Below are 20,789 nucleotides of genomic sequence, written 5' to 3'. Positions count from 1 at the left end.
CCCACTGGGGATGTGCCCGCAACCAAGGCACATGCCCTTGACCGGAATCGAACCCGGGACCTTTCAGTCCGCAGACCGATGCTCTACCACTGAGCCAAACTGGTTTCGGCTCATCTTTGATGTTTCTATCCCTCTCTTTCTCTCCCTTCCTCTCTCTGAAATCAATTAAAACACACACACACACACACACACACACACACACACACACACACATATATAGTATATATATATATATATATATATATATATATATATATATTAAAGTATGCCCATTGCAAACTGCCAATCAGCAACAAAGGAAAAGCCTCTGGCTCTTGGGAGCAAGGCAGAAGTTCAAAACTGAGGTTTGCTGTGGAGTGTTAATGTGTACAGTGGTATTAAGGCTTTTAGATAGAAGCATTTTACTTATTTAGATCATGTAAAAAATCAGTTAGTGTTATTTTATTAGCTAAATCTTGATGATCACTAACAATTGAATTGTACAAACACCCTCATGTGAAATTACACAGTTTATTCTCAAAATATCCCAAGGTTACTTGTTAATAAATTCCTCATTTAGTGTATTTCCAGAAATCACTCACACACAAAGAAACAACAAAACAGAACCTGTACAAAAATAAGAGCTCTCCATTTTCCATAACACCTATCTTTCGTGTAATGAACTTGTGAATATAAAAAAAAAAGTACCAGTTTAGAAAATTATAAAAACATTGCTACGTCATAAGTACTCTACATTCTTTAGGAAAATATTCCTTTAGAAATAGGACAACTATTAAGAATCCTTTGTGAAATTCAAGTCCTGGATGTGCCACAGATGCCTGCCTGCCGCAGGGCAGCATTCATACCCTATCTGTCCCCCATGCCACGTCTAGAAACTGCTTGCGACTTGCCACGAGTAAAATATCATTCCTCTTTCTTCAGATATCATTATTAAGTTCTGTGGATATCTTCAGGGTGACACTCTATTAAAAAAAAAAAAAAGGCAGAGAAAGGTTTAAAAGAAGGTCAGCAAGTCCAGTACCAGCTATTCAAGTGCCCAAAGCTTTGCAGTCCCAAAGACATGACCTGTGACTGGTGCTAAGCTTGAGTTGAGTCCTCGAGAAGTTTCTTGGCTTTCTATATATTTTTAGCTAGTCCCAACTCATTTGATTCAAAATATAAGATTTTTATCTGTGGCCAAATCTACCAAGGTTCCACCTTCTCTCTGCCTTGGGGACATTTTGCAACAACATACTTTTATTTTTTCAAAAGACATATGGCCTTGGCTGGGTAGCTCAGTCAGTTAGAGCGGTGTCTCAACGCACCAAGGTTGTGGGTTTGATCCCCGGTTAAGTCACATACTAGAATCAACTAATGAATGTATAAACAAGTGGAACAACAAATCAATGTCTCTCTCTCTCTCTCTCTCTCTCTCTCTCTCTCTCTCTCTCTCTCATCAATAAATAAAAAGTTTAAATAAATAAAAAGACATACGTATCTCCATGGGGGGGGGTGAGTGGCTGTGGGCAAAGAGGGGGGAAATGTGGGACATCTGTAATAGTGTCAACAATAAAAAATAAAATAAATAAAACAACATAAAAAGACATATCATTTGGAACCAGTAAATGAGACCTCCTAAAAATAAAAAATAAAAATCAGGATGTATAAGTATAAACATCAAATGGCAGAGGACACTGGGAACTTCATTGTTTGGGAGAGCTGTTAAAGCCGCATGCCTCTGGGAATAAACTAAGTTGCACAATACATATTTTTTTCCGAAAGCATAATAGTAAAAAGAAAGACAAATCATGCTCTTTTTTTTTTTTAATGCAAGAAATTCTCTATGGATATTTCCCATCCTGTCAGCAATTTATAACATTGAAATTAATAAATACCTACCTGGAAATCATGGATGAACGTTAGGAAGTAAAAAATAAAACCGAAGGCCACTGTCCATTCACAGATCGCACTCACCACGTGATATGCATAATCCTAACAGCAATGGGAAGGAAACACAAGTTAGTCTAAAGGGATTCATTTCTGAGCAGAGGAGGCTGTCCGGGAGCATCAGTCAACCCCTGGAGCAAACACAGCAGCAAGGTTGTGCAGGTGAATGGCAGGGCGCTTGTCCAGTTAGAATGTGGGTGCAATTATTCCCAAAGTACTTTCTCCCTCCTCTATGCTCAGGCTTTAAGACTTGTCTATAGCCCGTCTGGCATGGCTCAGTGGTTGAATGTCAATCTATGAAATGGGAGGTCAAGATTCAATTCCCGGCCAGGGCACATGCCAGCGTTTCAAGCTCCATTCCTTCCATAAGGCATGCAGGAGGCAGCCGATCAATGATTCTCTCTCATCGTTGATGTTTCTATCTCTCTCTCCCTCTCCCTTTCTTTCTGAAATTAATAAAAATGTTTGTTTTTAAAGGCTTGTTTATAGAGTTTCAAAAAGCAAAAGAAGGGCCAAAAATGGCTAGGACTGGGAAGCCAATGCGGACTCCACAGAAGGCAAAACTTCCCATGCAGAGCAGGACTTGCTCTCTAATGGCTGGGAACCCCCAAGTTTTCCAAAGACGAAGTGTATGTATCGAGAGGAAATTGGCTAACTGTCACCACTGGGTTTTGTGGTCTCTGCTGCTACAGAAAATGTCAGTTCAGACAATAGCCCGGCATACCATTATATGTAAGCATAGCAACAAAGCAAACGCTAACAGGACATCTGTACAGTCACTACCTTCCTGGGGGCAGGAAGGAGAGAATGGGCAGCAAGAATGAGAATGGCTTTCATGGAGAGTCCAAGGTCAGCTGCCTAAGGAAGCCGGGAGATTAATAAAAATCAATGGAACTGAGAGTTGCAAAGAGAGAGGGAAGTGTGGAGGAAGTCCATGCTTACCAGCTCAATCGCATTTTCACCAAATGGGAAAATATGACACCAGGGTTGCTAGTAAAAAGTGAAAACAGAAGTGTGTGTGTGTGTGTGTGTGTGTGTGTGTGTGTGTGTGTGTGTGATCTCCTGATTTTGAAATGCTGGAAACTTTTTAAAAAGCATTTTTAAACCCCGTCTAAGTAAAAACTAACACCTGCGTTTTGACATTACCCATTAGCCAAATCAGGCCTGTGGACTGCCAAGTCTGATTTCAAACTATGACATGTGGCTTTTTGTTACTTTACCTCCCTCCCCCTGCTTTGCTTTCTGCTATAGATTACAAGTGTGAATAAACAAATGGTACTGGATTGCAAGTCAGGTCTATGAGGACAGTTGTTTTCTTTGATCCAGTTTCCATCCGCAAAGACTAACTGAGGAACATCAGACTCTCAGACACCTCTTCTTACTCCCCCCCTTTCCAGGACATCACCATCTACCCGCTCTCCTTATCCAGGTCGCATTGGGGAGAACCTGACCACCTCACACTAGGGGGTAGAGAACAGAAGTTGCCCCCTCTTGGTGACAGAACCAGGGGATCTGCCTCATGCCCTTATCATCCCGGGACAATAAAGATGGCTTATACAATGTTGGCAGAAAGTTCTTTAGCATGATGCTAATGAAAGCAAGCTGACCCAGAAGTCCAGACTCCATTACCCATGTGTGAGTACGGGCAAAGCTCTAGTCTCCTTGCTCCATAAAATGAGACCATGCCATTCTAATTCCCACTCTCCCCACCAAGTTAGTCAATGCACAAGCCTGCATTATGAAAGCCCTAAAGCAGTGCACATTCATTCGAGGCAGCACCTAAATGCTCATTCCATTCAGTGAATTAATGCAAAGGACTTTCTTTTCATTTATTGATATTGGGAACAGAATGCAATCTAAGAGCAGCATGGTAATTTATGGAGTGAATATAAAAAACAGGTACTTTTAACATTTTTAAGATGAAATGAGAATTGAAAAGCAAAAAGGCTTTTTAACCAGCCTGGGGATATGTTTTGATGAACCCTTCCGAGCAGCTGATTTTTGTTTGATTTGTGGGGGAAGGTCTCCCCCGAGTGGTTGAAAAGTAAAGTACACCTGAGGTTGCTCTGCTGTGAGGTCTCACTCTCAGGAAGCAATAAGCAACCATTTGACAGGTAACTATCATGCCCATTCACCACCAGTGGCCAGACACTCAACACACAAGCATGGAATCATGGAACAGACTGATGAATCTCTGAGCGGGGAGGAGAGGGGGAAGAAATTACCCAAAGATGTTATATGCATACTAGAGGCCTGATGCACGGATTCATGCACTGGTGAGGTCCCTCAGCCTGACCTGCAAGAATAGGGCTGAAACCGGCAGTCTGACATCCCATGAGGGGTGCATGATTGCGAGAGGGCACAGGCCAGGCCAAGGAACCCCACCAGTGCATGAATCCATGTGTTTTATAAAACTTTTCTGTGTTTTATAAAACTTTTCTGAATCATTCTCTTCCTCAGCATCTTCAGCCTCTCCCTATCTCCTGCAGGCTCCCATTGTATGCCAGAATCCTCCTCTGACCACGCTCTCCCCTATAGCCTTCATCATCTCATTACTCCTCTCCCTCTCACCTCCAAATGTTCACAGACAGCTGGATAAAGGAAAGACTCCTCTCACCATTTTTTTTAACCTCCTGCAATTGGCTTTTAACTCCACCATTCCTAACTGAAATTGCATTTTGGATAACATCAGTAACTCCACCTCTCCCTTGAAAAAAATGTTCCTAAAAGAAACCAATAAAACAAACACCCATTCCTGCTATTCTTTCACCAACTCTTCTCTCCAGGGTGTCATTCATTCTCCACATGGCATCGAGATGAACCACCGCTGCAAGTATCGAATGGCACAAGACCATCTCAAATCTGAACATTCAGTCCTGGGTGTTGTGATCTTTGGTCTGGAAATGACCACTCACTCCACCCTAAGCTCTGACGGCTCTCAATCCCACCAGAGGTCCAGTCCCATGTGTCCAACTGGAAATTTCTCCTTGATGTTTTATTATAGCCCCAGATTCAACAATTCTGAAACCAAGTCTATCCACATCCTCTGGGAAATAATCTATCCTCTCAGGGATCTTATTTCTCTCTGTTCATGGGAACAAATTCTTTGGTTCACCCAAGAAGTCCTATTTGATTCATCATGTTCTTTGATTCTCATGTTAGTCACGTGCTAGTGTTCATCAAATATTTTCCCCCTATTACTCCCAATCAATCTAGACTGATCATGATTTGAAATCTGAACTGCCTTTTCTATCGCCCTAACTCTGTGCTCCTTCTCTTCAATCCATCCCAGGCATTTCCTCTAACTAATATTCATCCAATAATATTCTTTCCATTTACTTCCCTCAGAGGCAAGAGGGGGGGAGGACGGGGGAGGGGGAGGGAAGAGATTACCCAAAGATCTTTTGCATTACCTATGCACACAGATAGTAGGGTGATGAAGGCCTGAAGGAGGGTGGGAACCAGGTGAAGGGGCACAGTGGGAGAAAATGGGGATCTGTAATACTCTCAACAATAAATTTTTTTTTTATTTCAAAAATAATCCCAGGAATCATTTGGGATTACTCCAATAGCTTATTATGACCCATGAATTGCCAAATGGTTGGACAGTAAGTTACTTACTTCATATTTTGCAACTTGTTCTAAGAAATGGCAGTGATCCTTTCTTTCTAAGAAGGCTTCACACAGCCACAGTCTCATACCACCAGTCTTGACACTCATATTGGAAATGACTTGAATTTTACCTTTTCTTGTGGATTCCACTCCAGCTTGGTTATGGAAATCAGTGAAGCACAGGTAATCACTAAAAGAAGGAGAGTGTTAAGGAAAGTACTGAAGAAAATAGGTCCTTTAATGTTAAGACTAGATTATTCTTCTAATAGTATCATTACAAAGTATTAAACATGTTTCACCTCACACCCATTAGGTTGTGAAAACAACAAGTTTTGATGCAGATGTGGAGAAGTTGGAAACCTTGTGCACTGCTGGTGGGAATGTAAAATGGGGCAGTCACTGTGGGAAACAGTACAGAGATTCTCTCTCATCATTGATGTTTCTATCTCTCTCTCTCCCTCTCCCCTCCTCTCTGAAATTAATTAAAATGTATTTTAAAAATCGAAGAGATATGTCCTACACCTGACTATGGGGCCAGCCTAATAATCCCAGGCACTGAGTCCATTGCCCTCGATGGACAGCAAGGACTGCACAAAAGTAGTGACATCCATTTGATTGAACCTTGAAGGCAAAAGAGAGAGAATTGAGATGCTCTTAAAAAGTTAAAAATTCAAAGTGTTGCCTCAATGCCAAGCTTAGAGCCTCCTCTAAACTCGGGGTCAGCACCTCCTCTGCCTATCCCCACCCCCATAGTTTGCAATGCTGAACCCTTCTCCGTTTTTTTAAAATAAAGCATAGCAGATTCTCTAACCCTTTTATGACCATACTTCTGTTTCTAATAGTTTTAAAGCCTCTTAATTCTTTCATTTATTTGTTTTTTTAGTTCCCTGTTCTGGGCATCAGGCACCATGTTGCAGGGAGAAAAGGAAGAGGTGGGGAAACCCTGGCTAAACGGACTTGGTCTGAACTCCCAGAAACCTCACAATCTTGTTGAAGGAAGCCCAGGGTTGTGCCATGTGAGAGACAAGAACAGGGCACTGTGATGAGGCCGAGGAAAAAGTATTAATTTAGGGTGGAAGGGGGTTTGAGGTGTCAGGGAGGCCTTCCCTGAGTTGAAATTACTCTAAGTTATGATGTTTGAGGAGCCCTCTTAGAGCAGAGCTGCCCCACAGAAACACAACGCCAGCCACATGTGTAACATTGAATGTTCTACTGTAGTCACTGTGTAGTAGGCAGTTAGACAGGCATGAGCAGACTAGGAGCCATAGGCCAGGTATGGAATGTCACCAGGGCAGAAAGCCCGGGGTACCTAGCAACCAGAAAAACTAGGAAAACAGGGACCTTACACCAGGGTGACCTTTTCTTCCCTATTGAGCCTTTCATTTCTTACTAGTCATGAGGCAGACCACCTCCCCGCCCCCTGTACCACCACCACCACACACACACACACACACACACACACACACACACACACACTTAGAGGAGGAACAAGGTGGGGGGAGAATAGTCTCATAAGACTCCTTCCTTGCATGACCACTCCCTTAAGCAGTAAGTCCTCAAGACAATGAGGTTCTGACACGTTTCTAATGATTTTAGAAGCACAGCCTCAGGTGTGTTGACAACAGAGACATAGTTTTGGTCAAACTGGAGATAACATCTAGGACTCAGCTCCAGGCCCAGAAAAGCAGGAAGGCCAGGAGGGGCAATGCATGGCTGACATTAGGACCAGCTTTGATGACTACTGACTTCCTGCTCTGGCACCTATCAACCATCACCCTGAAATGACACACCTGGGAAAGCTGATGGATATTCTATTGAGATTCTCCCTAGGACCTCCCCTAAGATCCCCGCCTTTAAAGAGGAGATAAAAACCCTTGGATGGAGGACCCAACTCTCTCTCCTTCCATCGTACCCATCCTCCCTCCCTCTCTATCTCTTTCTTGAGCATATCAGGCCTTTCCCCATCCCTTTTTCCCCCCAGTGCATGATCTCTGGGAAACACCCCCAAGCCTTTCCCCCTCTCCTTCCCCAACGTGCTTTCTCTGCCTTTGTTTTTCCTATGCTCCAAGGGCCCTTCTTTTGCCTCTGTAACTTGTTTCTGAGCCCACGAAGCCCAGCCGGCTCACTTCTTCCACTTCTACCTCTGTGACTTTATAAATAAACTTCTGCTTGTATTTAAGTCTTGGCTCTGAAATCTTTATTAGCCAGAACTCAAGTAATGAGGTTGCTGAACCGAGGTCCATTTGCCAGTAACATTCTGGCGTTGTTTCTCAGCTAGCAGCAACATTGTAAGAAGATTAAAAAACAAATGAAATTTAATTTTAATGACATAGCTCCTTGAACACAATAGATAAAAAAAAATATTACCAGTTCAACATATAATAATACAAATAATTATTAATGAGATATTTTACTCTTTTTTTTTTAAGTCTTTGAAATCTGGGGTGTGGTTTACACCATAAGCCGTCTCAACACAGACTAGCCACATTTCAAGTGCACAATAGCTACACGTGGCCTGTGACTACTGTATTGGCCAGGAAAACAAGGTGGAGGGGGTGGTATTCAGCCAGGAGAAGGGCAAGGGGCAAAAGCAGGGAACAGGAAACAGTGAAATCTTGGGGAATCTCAGAGCACATGTCTCAAGCAAGGGAACCTGGATCTTGTGCTATTATTTTGTGAAGGTAACACTGTAGAAGCCGGCACAAGACAGAGTTCACCAGGAAAGGCCTAGAAGCCTAACTCTAATGAGCCTCAGTTTCTTCAGTAGTTAAATGAGGCTGTTTCATAGAAATACTACAGTAAAGAGACACAAAGGCATTTTAAAGATGCTTTGAAATTTTGGTGAAAGAATATAAATACCATGTCTAATGCCAAAGACTTTTCTATATGAAGAATTTGTTCAAGGTAATGTGTGATAGAGACATGTTCTGCTTCTGTGTGGGGCTGAAACCCCTTGGCATGGCTAAGAACTTCTAGAAACAGGAACTCCTAGTATTCGAAACTCTGAGGCCTGAAATGATTATTGTGCTAGAACTCTCTCTGATTTTCATATTTAGAGATCTGTCTCCAGAGATAAAAGCAAGGGAAGGAGGTTCAGGCTAAAGCTCTGAAGGGAATATATTTGAAGAGAAAGCAGGAATGGCTCCAATCCATAAACAGGACAAGAAAACTAAGAAGGAACCATCTTAGGAACAGGGTATATATTTTGTCGTTAAATTTCTCAATACTACTGGTAAGATTTGTTTCCTCTGTGCTTACACATTTTGTAATTAAAATTGTCCTTCCCCAAAATGAAAACAAAACGAACCCCAAGACCATGCACAGGTTTTGCATTTTATATAGCTTCTAATCTCAAAACAGCAATGCAGAGCTTAATGGCAGAAGCACATGGTATGCTGTCACTCAAGCTTGCCCACTTTATACCACAGGCCAACCCAAACGAACAACATGGCTAACAGAATAGTTCCCGTTTTCCTGTAACATAATCATCCCTTTTCATGACTCTGCACCTTTCTCTGATAGGAGTGCAGATGGTATTTCAAAAGATGGGAAATATTCCACCCCTTGGAGGCCACAGCTTTTTTTGTTCTTTGTTTATTGCCGAGAGAGAGAGAGAGAGAAAGAGAGAGAGAGAGAGATTCATTTCCTCTAAATCAGAACATACAAATGTGATAGATACATTTTTTTTTCTTTCCACGTTGAATTACAAAACGAGATAAATTTTTGAAAATAAAATCAGTAGCAAAAAGAAAAGGCTACCTGTACTTTAATAGACTTGGAAATGGATAATATAGAGCTTTTAAAAACCTCTTCATGTGGGCGAGTAAATGAAAACATCGAATCACCTACAGCCATTGAGAAGGAAGAGTCTGAGCTCCAAGGACTTCACAGAGCTACTCCTTTAAGCACAATGTCAATATTTGATGTCTTTGGCCAAGCACTCCAAAGAAAACCAAATATTTTACACGGCTGTTAAAACTGACCCCCGGGGGAAGGAAAGCAAACAGAAACTGACGTTTTCCCCACATCTTCCCAGCCTCCTTTCATACCAGTCTTCTCCCCCAACATTGTTTTTATCTAAGCTGACCAAGTTGAGACATATTCTCAACCATTTACACGTTTCTCCCAATGGTTCTGCTGAAGTATATGAAAACTTGGCGGTTAACCTTTGCTTTTTTTTTTAATACTTTTTTACTAGGGAGAGAGGGGGGGCAGGTAGGGGAAGGTCTCAAGTTTGTAAGGACACTGACAGATGTGCAAAGGATACTGGGGATGACGGCTGCGCAGGAAATGAAAGAGATGGCCATCCGCACGCGGCAGGTGGAAAGGGTGTTCCACTGGGGACATGACTTGTAGGAGATGATGGACTGCAGGAGTGTGTACACCACCCCGCAGACAAAGGCCAGAAGGGCACCGCCATCATGGACCACGGGGACCGCTAACTCCTAGGGAGAAAGACACACGTATGTTATTCCAAGGGGGTCTGTCCACACCATGATCTGAGCACTCCCTCTCTTTGGCTATTGGAAGCCATCCAGTATCACAGATGGCCCCAAAAGGAAAAGACGGTCCTCACTGGTTTGGCTCAGTGGAGAGAGCATCTGCTTGTGGACTGAAGGGTCCCGGGTTTGATTCCCGGTCAGGGCACATGCCTGGGTTGTGGGCTCGATCCCTAGTGTGGGGCCTGCAAAAGGCAGTCAATCAATGATTCTCTCTCATCATTGATGTTTCTCTCTCTCCCCCTCTCTTTTCCTCTCTGAAATAAATAAAGATATTTTTTTTTAAATGAGAAAGAAAGAAAATGTGGCTGCTTGAACAAGATTACCAAGAGAAAAGCCTTCCCTCGCAATGAAATAAATGTTCCACACAAACTTGGGCATGTGGGATGAAAACAGAGTGACATCTACCTTAGAGGGGCAAAGTGGGGTATGGTGGGCTGTGGGGTCCGGCTGACCTGAGTAAAAAGATCTTGATTCCACCACTGAGACCTTAGTTTAAAACCTCAATTTCTGATCTGTAAAATGGGTGTGTTAATTTCTGCTTTGCAGGTCTGCAATGCAGCTTATTTGATAAACTGCATACAAAAGTGTGCAAAAGTGTCAAGGGTGCTTGGGATTTTTAGGCTCCCTGCTCCCCATGAATCTCTATTTGTTCTTCCCAAGCTACCCCAAATCTAAAAAAACAAACAAACAAAAAAAAAAACTGCTCTTGCAATGCTAAGACAATTTTAAATCAAGTCCCTGGCCCCCAGTCATTTCAACATGAAGGCAGCCCCTATATCCAGCCTAGGCAGAAAGCCTGGCGTTACCCCAAATGTGGTCATAGGGAGCCATCAAAGAGCTCACTTTAAGCTCCTTTCAAATGTTCAATGGGCACCTACCTTCCCTCCCTCATAACAATGACATTTAGATTGAATGACTGAGTCTCTACTTGAACTTACAATTTTGAGTTTTGCAAAGGGGCAAGTTAAAGTACTGTCCACAGCCAAAATAGGTTTGGCTCAGTGTATAGAGTGTCATCCTGTGGACTGAAAGATCCCAGGTTCGATTCCGGTCAAGGGCATGCAGCTTGGTTGCGGGCACATCCCCAGTGGGGGGTGTACAGGAGGCAGCTGCTCGATGTTTCTAACTCTCTCTTCTCCCCCTCTCTCTTCCTCTCTGTAAAAAGTCAATAAAATATATTTTTTAAAAATTAAGTACTGTCCACGAAAGCCTGATTTTGGCCACAACTCATTGTCCACACCTGTTTTCCAGACTTTTCTTTGACCACCCAGGTTTCCATAGCCCTACTGTGTTCTTCATTCAGACTGTTCACAGAAAACATACTCCTTTGAACCAGGTGGTCATGGTTCAATTCCCAGTCAGGGCACATGCCCCGGTTGTGGGCTCAATCCCTAGTGGGAGGCCTGTGGGGGCAGCCAATCAGTAATTCTTTCTCACTGAATCTCTGAATGAATCTCACTGAATCTCTCCCTCCCTTCCTCTCTGAAATCAATACAAATATTTAAATTTACAAAACAAAAAGATAAAAACTTTTCAGGTATATGTAATATTCAGCAAGGTGACTATATTGAATAAAGGTGTATTTCCAAAAATTGCTAATGGAGTAATTTTTTTTTTTTTTTTTTTTGGAGAGAGTAAATCTTAAAAGTGCTTCTCACATGGGAAAAAAGTAACTATGGGATTTGATAAATGTTAACTAAACTTACTGTTTAATCATTTCGCAATATATTGTATGCACATATCGAATCATTATGTTATATACCTTGCACTAATACAATGTAATATGTCAATGATATCTCAACACTGGGGAGAAAACAATATTAAACCAAAAAACAAACAAACAAACAAAACAATTAAGTAAAACAAGTTCTTTTCACCCCTTGAATGTTAGGCATATTTGGCCAAGGGAAAATAAACAAAAAGCAAGGCATCTAGAGCTGAGTCGTTTCCAGGAATAATCTTCTGAGAATCCTGGTTCTTTCCACTCCACTTTTTTTTTTTTTCCACGCTAAGTCAACATTCTGAATTTACGTACTTTTTCCCTCCCACCAGCACTGTCAGGGGATTTGCTTCCTCAGCCTAGACCCAAGTCAACACTCCTTTAGGATCTTAATCTGCAATCTGCACAGGCCCCACGTTAACCCTGACAGTTCCAGATCACGGAGCTGTATTTGGCCTGTGGAGCACAAACTCTCTTATCAAAAATGCCTTTTGAAGGGAAATGATTCTTAGATCTGACATGAATCTTGGACTGAGGATAAGATGAACCTGGAAGCCTTTTGGGATCTCTTTTGCAAAACTCTCTGGATAACTGAAAAGTGAGTAAAAAGAGAGAAAACTAGGATATTGTGGGTGTTCAACCTTAGAAAACATGACTTTTCAAAAAGGATACTTCTCAAGGAAAAGTAGAGCAGAGACAGAAACTGACTCTAACCATACCTAAACGTAGCCATCCCACCCACCAGTCTGGGAAAAGGAGCTGTGAACTTCCGATGAACACAGTTTACTTCCTACTCAGGGAAATCCCACCAGAACTAAGGCTCTCTCCTGCCCTCACACCTCTCCTTCTCCTCAAGGTAACAGCTCAAGTTGGTTTGCTCATGGCCTGCTGAAAATGAATTGCAGGATGTCAAACAAGGAAGTTGTCAAGATGGGAACAATGACAAGGCAAACACTTTGCTCTCAGGAAAGTTACCGATCCTATTTCTGGGTTTTGTGAAAATGCACTCTCGTCATGGAAGCCTTTAAGAGAACCAAGAATCCAATGATCTAGCCATCTACGTTTTCTTCCGAAAGTCTGCCCTTGGTGGCTTAAAAATGGACAGGTGTATCACTAACGATGTTGAATGATTTGGAGGATAAATTAATTAGGATATCAGACAGTGCCTACTATTCCCTGCTGAATAATTTCTATCCATGCCTATGAGACAAAGGATATCATTCCAGGTGTCCACCTGCCCTTTTCTTTCTTTTTCATCATGCTTTCTGATGCTGCAACTCTGTGAATCGTGACATGCTTTTTCCTCCCAGAGATTTCCTCGTGGTAGCATTGAGGTTACCTCTTAACCACAGGTTCAGGACAGACTGCTTCGATGCAAGGGCCACTTCTGCCTTTCCTACTCCTATGATCTTGGGTAAGTATTCACCTCTCTGGGCCTCCACTTCTCCACTGAGAATGAGGAAAATTACACTACCTATCTATCTTAGAAGGTTGTCATTAGAATTGTATGAGTTGGAGCACTGTGAATGCTGTCATGTCACGTAGAAAATTTCCAGCATGTGTTATGAGAAACAAAATGAATACGGTCATAAAACATAAGGAAATGTCACAGAGTCTCTACCATGTGGGAAATGTCTTGGGCAACCATGCTTTGCAGCACAGAGTGTCTGATTTCACCACAGAGGGACAATAGGATAGGAAAGTGAGCTCCCTCTCTTCCCCCTCACCTCTCTCTCTATCTCTTTACACCAGCTATTTTCAACTGGCGTGCCATGACAGAATTTTTAAAACATGGAATGCCTGACTATTTAGTCAGGGACACTGACTTCTTTTCCCTTAAATTGTTAAAAAAAAAAAAAAAAGTTAACCAACACAATGATAGCCATCCTATGTGAATGAATCAAAAGTATTTTTTAAATCAGATTGGCAAAAAGAATTTTAGTAATTAGTTTGTGTGCCCTGAGATTAAAAGGGTTGAAAATCACTGCTCTACACCATAGAGACCTAGTCTTTCCTCTAATAATCAAGGAACCCTCCTACACTGCTGGTGGCAATGCAGACTGATACAGCCACTATGGAAAACAGTGTGGAGTTTCCTCAAAAAATTAAAAATGGAACTGCCATTTAACCCAATGATAACACTTCTAGGAATATATCCTGAGAAGCCTGAAGCATCAATATCAGAAAAAAATATATGCATGCCCATGTTCATAGCAGCATTACCTACAATAGCTAAGATCTGGAAACAGCCCAAGTGCCCATCAGTAGATGAGCGGATAAAAAAGCTGTAGCACATTTACTCAATGGGATACTATGCAGCTGTAAAAGAGAAGAATCTCTTAACTGTTGAGACAGCATGGAGAGACGTGGACAGTTTTATGCTGAATGAAATAAGCCAGTCAGAGAAAAACAAGTATCACATGATCTCACTCATCTGTGGAATCTAATGAGCAAAATAATATGACACGGAAGCATGCAATAGCATGAGGATTCTCAGAAGGAAGAGATCAGCCAAAGAACTTATATGCATATATGCATAACCCAGTTGGTCGGGCAACTCATTAGTCAACGGAGCCAAATATCAACAGCACAACAATTGAAATTTATTTTGAGAGTCAACTTTTTTAAACTTAAACTTCTTCTAATGCCACTTCTTCAAAATAAGACTCTCCCAGGCCGTGGTATTTTGTGGAAGAGCCACACTCAAGGGACCAAAGAGCCACATGTGGCTTGCGAGCCGCAGTTTGCCGACCACTTGCATAACTCAAGGACATGGACAATAGTCGAGAGAAAGCCTGGGGAGGGGAAGGAAGTGGAGAGGAGGGGGGTCAATGGGAGAAAAAAGAGACATCTGTGATACTTTCAACAATAAAGATGCATTTAAAAATAACACATTAGAAATAGTCATCATAATAAAGTAAATTAAGTTAAACAAAGGAGTACCCCTGGGCTGAACAAAAGTTGTCCTGGAGTAACTGCCTTTCTGCTGTCACAGGAGACAACAGTGATGGAGAGAGCAGGACCACCCTAGTGTTAGCCTGTAATGGTGAACCAATGATGACCCCCAAGTGCAGATCACTGGTTACCATACATTATCTCACCCAATCCTTGCAATAATTCTAGGGGCTGGCTACTATTATAATTAGTATCAATTTAAACACAACAAATGTTTTTAAAATATTAAGCATTGCCTCCGTAGCTAAGTCGATCTCATGTTTTCTTGAAAGAGATCTCAGAATGAACAGGAATGCACAATTTAGAAAACAAGTAGGGTGTTTTCCGAACACCTGACACCATAAGATTGTATCAAGCAGACTCCTCAGTAGCCGTCATGTAAGTTAATTGGCTCTAGCTGGGCTACATTTTGGCTTGGCAACTCATTAGCTAAGGAACCCTGAGCAAATTATTTCACTTCCAGGCACCTAGGTCCTATTCTGGGAAAGGAAGAAATCAGGTGCCGTTGTTTGACTTTAACACCAGAGGCTCAAACCGTAAAATCAGTACACACATAGAGACACACACATACTCATACACAAATGTTTTCACACACAGTGAAGTCATTCTCCCAACACATCAACCACATCGTGGAGAACATGGAGCAATGCAAAGCCTTCAGCTTCGCTAAAAGTGCGCGCGCTTTCTCTCTCTCTCTCTCTCTCTCTCTCTCTCTCTCTCTCTCTCTCTCTCTCTCTCTCTCTCTCTCTCTGTCTTTCTTTCTCTTACTCATGCACAATGCCCCCAAATCACTCCCAAACACCAGATAGGACTGTATTTTAAATGGTATTTGTTTTTAAAAAGCAGATGAATCCATTTTAATAAACACATCAACTACTGTGTTTCCCCGAAAATAAGACATCCTCCGAAAATAAGACCTAGCGCATGGAAAGATAAGACATCCTCTGAAAATAAGACCTAGCGCAACTTTGGGAGAAAATAATATAAGACACTGTCTTATTTTCGGGGAAACAGGGTAGTTGATAGCTATACTGGCACAAGCTTGGCTCTTGTATTCTTGTTTCTCTCTTCCGGACACACAAACTCCATCACCCCCATAACCAAAAAAACTTCAGGCCATACCTGAAAATTGGCAACAATGCCCATTCCGATACATCCCACCAGTCCCAGAACTAAGGACACCAAGTTCAAAACAGGAGTGCTGAAGTAGCTGGTCTGATTCTGCTTTTCCACTATTTTGTATCTTGTGTACATTGTGGCTGCACCTAAGGAAGAAAGACGCAGTAGTGAATTTTTTTTATTTGACTGTTTTTGAAGGAAAAACACAGAAACATTTCATTTTTCTTTTTTTTAGTTTGTATTTTCACTTTCTTAATTGCAATACTCTCCCGATATGCCCACCCCTGTCCTTCCTCATCCCATTTTGCTCTCCCCACAATGTGGTGGGAAGACACACACACACACACACACACACACACACACACACACCCTCTTGGTTGTTATTCTTTTTACATAAACGCTATTGTGCACATATTGTTCTGTGACTTGCCTTTTTTCACTTAAAAATGTGCCATGGAGATCTTGCCATGTCAGTACAAATAGGTCTATCTCATCATGTTTAGGGGTCCCATCTTCGTATATAGTGAGATGCCACATTTAATCCATTCTCCTCCCAATGACAGATTTCTATATCATTTCTGTGTATTTCCTATTCCAAGCAATGTTCAATGAACATCCTTGTCTTTGGCACACTTTCAGTGCTTCTGAAAGACAAATTCCTAGAAGTGGTATTACTGGGTCAAAAAACTGTGCCTAAAATGCCAAGTTGAAACTTTCTCTCTGCCAAGGATGAACACGTTCCAAAGGTGCCAACTCACTAAGTTGAGTTTCCAGCATCTCTGTCCCCTCCCACCTGTGCCGGTAGAGAGGGACAGGAGTGTCCCTGGCAAACACCTGCTTGTTCCATAGAATGGAGGCTTCTAAAAGGACTAAGAGAGAGAGCTCTCTGTGTTGCATCTGCAGACCAGGATCACTCCCAAGTAGTGAGCTTTTCCGTTATTACATTAATTACTCATGAGGGGGTTGTAGCCTTTCAACTGTCCCCCAGGGGCACTTGTGGGACTGAAGAGGAAAATCAGGCCTGCTTCCCCTACCCCTCTCTCTAACAGGTGAAACAACACCTTCCTCAGTGGCTCCCAGCTTCAGGAAGTATCCAAATCCCCTAAACTGCTGGTTCTCCCAGAGGTGCTGATTGAGCCCATCTGTGGTATGGCCCTGGAACCTGCATTGGAAGCAGCACCCCAGCTGCTTTTCACGAAAGCTGCCTTCGGAACATGCTCTGAGAAACATCAGTTTATCTATTCGGTGTCTTTGGCTTACACAAATGTATTGTACATAAATCACAATTTGAAAATCAAATTAAATTTAAAATTCATTTCATAATCTCATGGTAAGCTGCCAGGAAAGCTGAAGAACAGTTGTATGAGGTCACAAGTAACTTTGGAGTTCAAGTCCTATTGGATTTTCAAAGCAGAGCAAAACTCCAGTTGCTTGGACCAACAGAGAGAGACAGGCAAAACAGTTGAACTTTTATTTATTTTTAATGCTTTTCTTTTTAAAAACATATCTTTATTGATTTCAGAGAGGAAGCAAGAGAGAGAGAAACATCAATGATGAGAAAGAATCATTGATCTGCTGCCTCTTGCCCGCCCCACACCAGAGACAAAGCCTGCAATCTGGGCATGTGCGCCCCAACCAAGAATCAAACCGTGACTCCTGTTTCATAGGTTGATGCTCAACCACCAAGCCACCTCGGCCAGGCAAAAAGGTTGTACAGTACTTTTAAAAAAATGATACATACGAAGAATGAACCTGATATAAACTATGGACTTGGTGTCAATGTAGGTTCATCAAAAAAAATTGGTAATGGGGGAGACTGGGAGCAGGCACTATATGGGATATCTCCACCTTTATATTAATTTTGCTGTGAGCCTAAAACTATTCTGAAAATAAAAAGTCTGTTTTAAAATTACAATAAAAAATTATACACACACACATTGTAAGTAACATATTCTCCTGCACATGAGATTGTGAATTTTTCATTTATTTATAATAATTTTTGTGTACTTACCGAGAAACGCAGAGAAGTTTATCATGAATCCAAAAATACCACTCTCTGGAGGTGTTGTTCCTGTGTCACTGAGAAAGAGAAGAAATATCCAAATTATTAAAAAGGGATTCAGTTCAGACCTCTGGATAGGCATGATCAGGCAGGTTTCATGATGTGTTTCTTTTGGGTCTTTAGTCACTTTGAATTGTAAAGATTGGTCCTGATTTTGTTCTAAAGTGTTTTAATTTTGGCTCTGGGGGGAAAAAAATCTAAACTGCTTTTTTTTCCTACCATTTTTTATTTTTTTTTATTTTTTTTTATTTTTTTTTTTAAATATATTTTATTGATTTTGTACAGAGAGGAAGGGAGAGAGATAGAGAGCTAGAAACATCGATGAGAGAGTCATCGATCAGCTGCCTCTTGCACACCCCCTACTGGGGATATGCCGGCAACCAAGGTACATGCCCTTGACCGGAATCGAACTCGGGACTCTTCAGTCCCCAAGCCGACGCTCTATCCATTGAGCCAAACCAGTCCTGGCATTTCCTACCATTTTTTAATTATTATTGTAAAAGGTAGGAAATACTTAAAGAGAATGGTGGTAGCATTTCCAAAATAACCCAGCTCAATAGACTTGATGGGTGTGTGTCCATTCTTAGTGAAGAACTGAATGTAACTATTTTGGAGGGGTGGGTATGATGGTCTAAAATCAGAGGTAAAATATCTACCATTGGGATATTAAATACATATAAACATGTTACATTTTTTAACAATTTGATTTATGCACAAGTTTCCAGTGCTGAAAATATAAGGATAAAAAGCTGAGCAATATTATTGATACCTATCGCTACTTTATGGAAACAATAGTGTACTGAGAGTGTATAGTAATTGTGATAAACTATTTTAATAAGAACATTATAAAACACTTTTCAGGTGCAGTCTACCAAGTGAGTCATTAAATGAGCTGAAAAGTAGTGTTTGGCAGTTGTTTTCTTTTTTTCCGGGTGATTTTGAGAGGACATTTATTGAAGCTAGGGACAGTGAACGAGAAAGGGCTTAGGATAAAAGAAGCGGGGACTGCTTTGGCCCTCTAGAAACCAATGGGAAAGAAGTGAGCTGAGGTGGGACTGCTGTCAGCTCACTGGAGAGTCAGGGAAAAAGGGGCCTTGGAGGCAGGCTCAGGGGCTTAGATCGGAACAAGCTGCTGCTGCCCATTGCTCTTCTGGTTGCAAGTCCTTTGGGAATCGTTAGAGTTTAGGAGATGTACACCTGACAGGGAAGACAAACATGGGCAACAGGTTTCCTTTTTCTTATTTGTTTTTATTTATTTCAGAGAGAGGAACATCAATGATGAGAGAGAATCGTTGACCCGCTGCCTCCTGCACAGCTCCTGACCAGGAATCAAACTGTGACCTCCTGGTTCAAGGTCAACATTCAATCACTGAGCCACACCAGGTGGGTGAAAAGTTCTGTTTTCTACTGCTCAATGCCAAGGTTTGAATTTTTACATTGCCAAGCTGCCTGCGTAGAGCAACAGTTGAAAACTGATGGGAAAAGAACTCCCAACATGAAACAACTCGTACCCGTCTCGAGTGTCCCCGTGTTTTAAAACAACTCTGAAATTAAGGATTGAAAGACCACATAGAAAAGACACACTTTAAAGTGTTTGAAGAACACCGCAAGCAACCTGTGTGTGCGGAAAGCAGAAGCCTTTGTAAACACTCAATATTTGAAGAGTAGAGCTTTCCCTGCAGCTGGCACTCTGGTATCTCAGCCTTGCCCAAGGCCCAGCCTCACCAGGTCCCAGTCCCTCTGGAGTCCCAGCTCTGCCACCTTCCCATGGTCCCACAGGCATAGAGGCCTGGCTGCTACCGCTGGGCCTGAGGCTATGGCTCTCCTGGGCATCCTCCCATTGAAAAGGAAGAGCCAGTCTTCTGGAACCGCCATGCAACTCAGACCCTGGACATCACCGAGAAGCTGCAGCCCACCAGATGGCTGCCAAAAACCTCATTATATTCTTGGGGGATGGGATGGGAGTGTCCACAGTGACAGCAGCTTGGGTCTAAAAGGAACAGATGAACATCAAGCTAGGACCTTGGATGACCCCTGGTCATGGATCAGTTCCCACACATGATTCTGTCCAAGACATGCAACAAGTACAAACACGTGCCAGATAGTGCAGACACTGCCACAGCCTACCTGTGTGGGGTCAAGACCAACTACAAGACCATTGGTGTGAGTGGGGCAGCCCCATAACCAGTACAACCAACACATGGTGTTGAGGTCACCTCGGTGATGAACTGGGCCAACAAAGCTAGGAAGTCATTGTGGGTGGGAGTTGGGTTGGGAGGCTTGACTTCTCTGTGAGAATGAATTTTCTAGCAAATGTTATGCCCAAAGATAGAGCTGTCACTGCCTTCTTCTCATTACTGGTTCCTGTCCCCTCCTCACATCCACTAAGTACCCTGTCAGGCTCAGAAGGGCATCTACCTCGGGCCACCAATAGTGAAGATGTGGGAGAGGTCACCGGTAACAAGGATCAGTGTGTCCTCACTTGTGAGCTGACTGGCACCGCCCATGGCATCATTGAAACGGATGGTCTCATGCCTGGCCAGTGTGGCTGCCAACCTATGAACCAGAAAGTTTTGCTTGATTCCCAGCCTGCACATACCTGGGTTGCGGGCTTGATGCCCAGTGAGGGGCTTGCAAGAGGCAGCTGATCAATGATTCTCTCTCATCATTGATGTTTTCTATCTGTCTCTGCCCCTCCCTCTCTGAAATTAGAAAGAAAAAAAAAAAGGAAAAAAAAGAAAGAAAGGAAGAAGGAAGGAAGGAAGGAAGGAAGGAAGGAAGGAAGGAAGGAAGGAAGATGCTGAAACGGGTTTGGCTCAGCGGTAGAGCGTCGGTCTGTGGACTGAAAGTTCCCAGGTTTGATTCCGGTCAAGGGCATGTATGTTGGTTGCGG

The 20,789-nt window shown here is 42.3% G+C and overlaps 1 protein-coding gene across 1 annotated transcript in view; it reads right to left on the bottom strand.

Annotated features, from left to right (window-relative positions):
- Window positions 1-258: 258 nt before the first annotated feature.
- DRAM1 (DNA damage regulated autophagy modulator 1) overlaps window positions 259-20,789 on the bottom strand; it is a 37,093-nt gene continuing 16,562 nt past the window's right edge. Inside the window, exons 2-7 of the mRNA XM_084880088.1 lie at window positions 17,846-17,913; window positions 15,838-15,980; window positions 9,806-9,983; window positions 5,670-5,728; window positions 1,879-1,971; window positions 259-962 (exon numbers count right to left, since the gene is read on the bottom strand). Coding sequence (XP_084736214.1) covers window positions 918-962; window positions 1,879-1,971; window positions 5,670-5,728; window positions 9,806-9,983; window positions 15,838-15,980; window positions 17,846-17,913 — 586 coding nt within the window. The 3' untranslated portion in view covers window positions 259-917. The remainder of the gene's footprint in view (window positions 963-1,878; window positions 1,972-5,669; window positions 5,729-9,805; window positions 9,984-15,837; window positions 15,981-17,845; window positions 17,914-20,789) is intronic.

This window comes from Pipistrellus hanaki, assembly GCF_964339955.1.
Source record: "Pipistrellus hanaki genome assembly, chromosome: 3".
NCBI classification, from domain to species: Eukaryota; Metazoa; Chordata; class Mammalia; order Chiroptera; family Vespertilionidae; genus Pipistrellus; species Pipistrellus hanaki.
The sequence above is the reverse complement of the archived record's forward strand: the minus strand, read 5'-3'. Positions and strand labels throughout refer to the sequence as shown.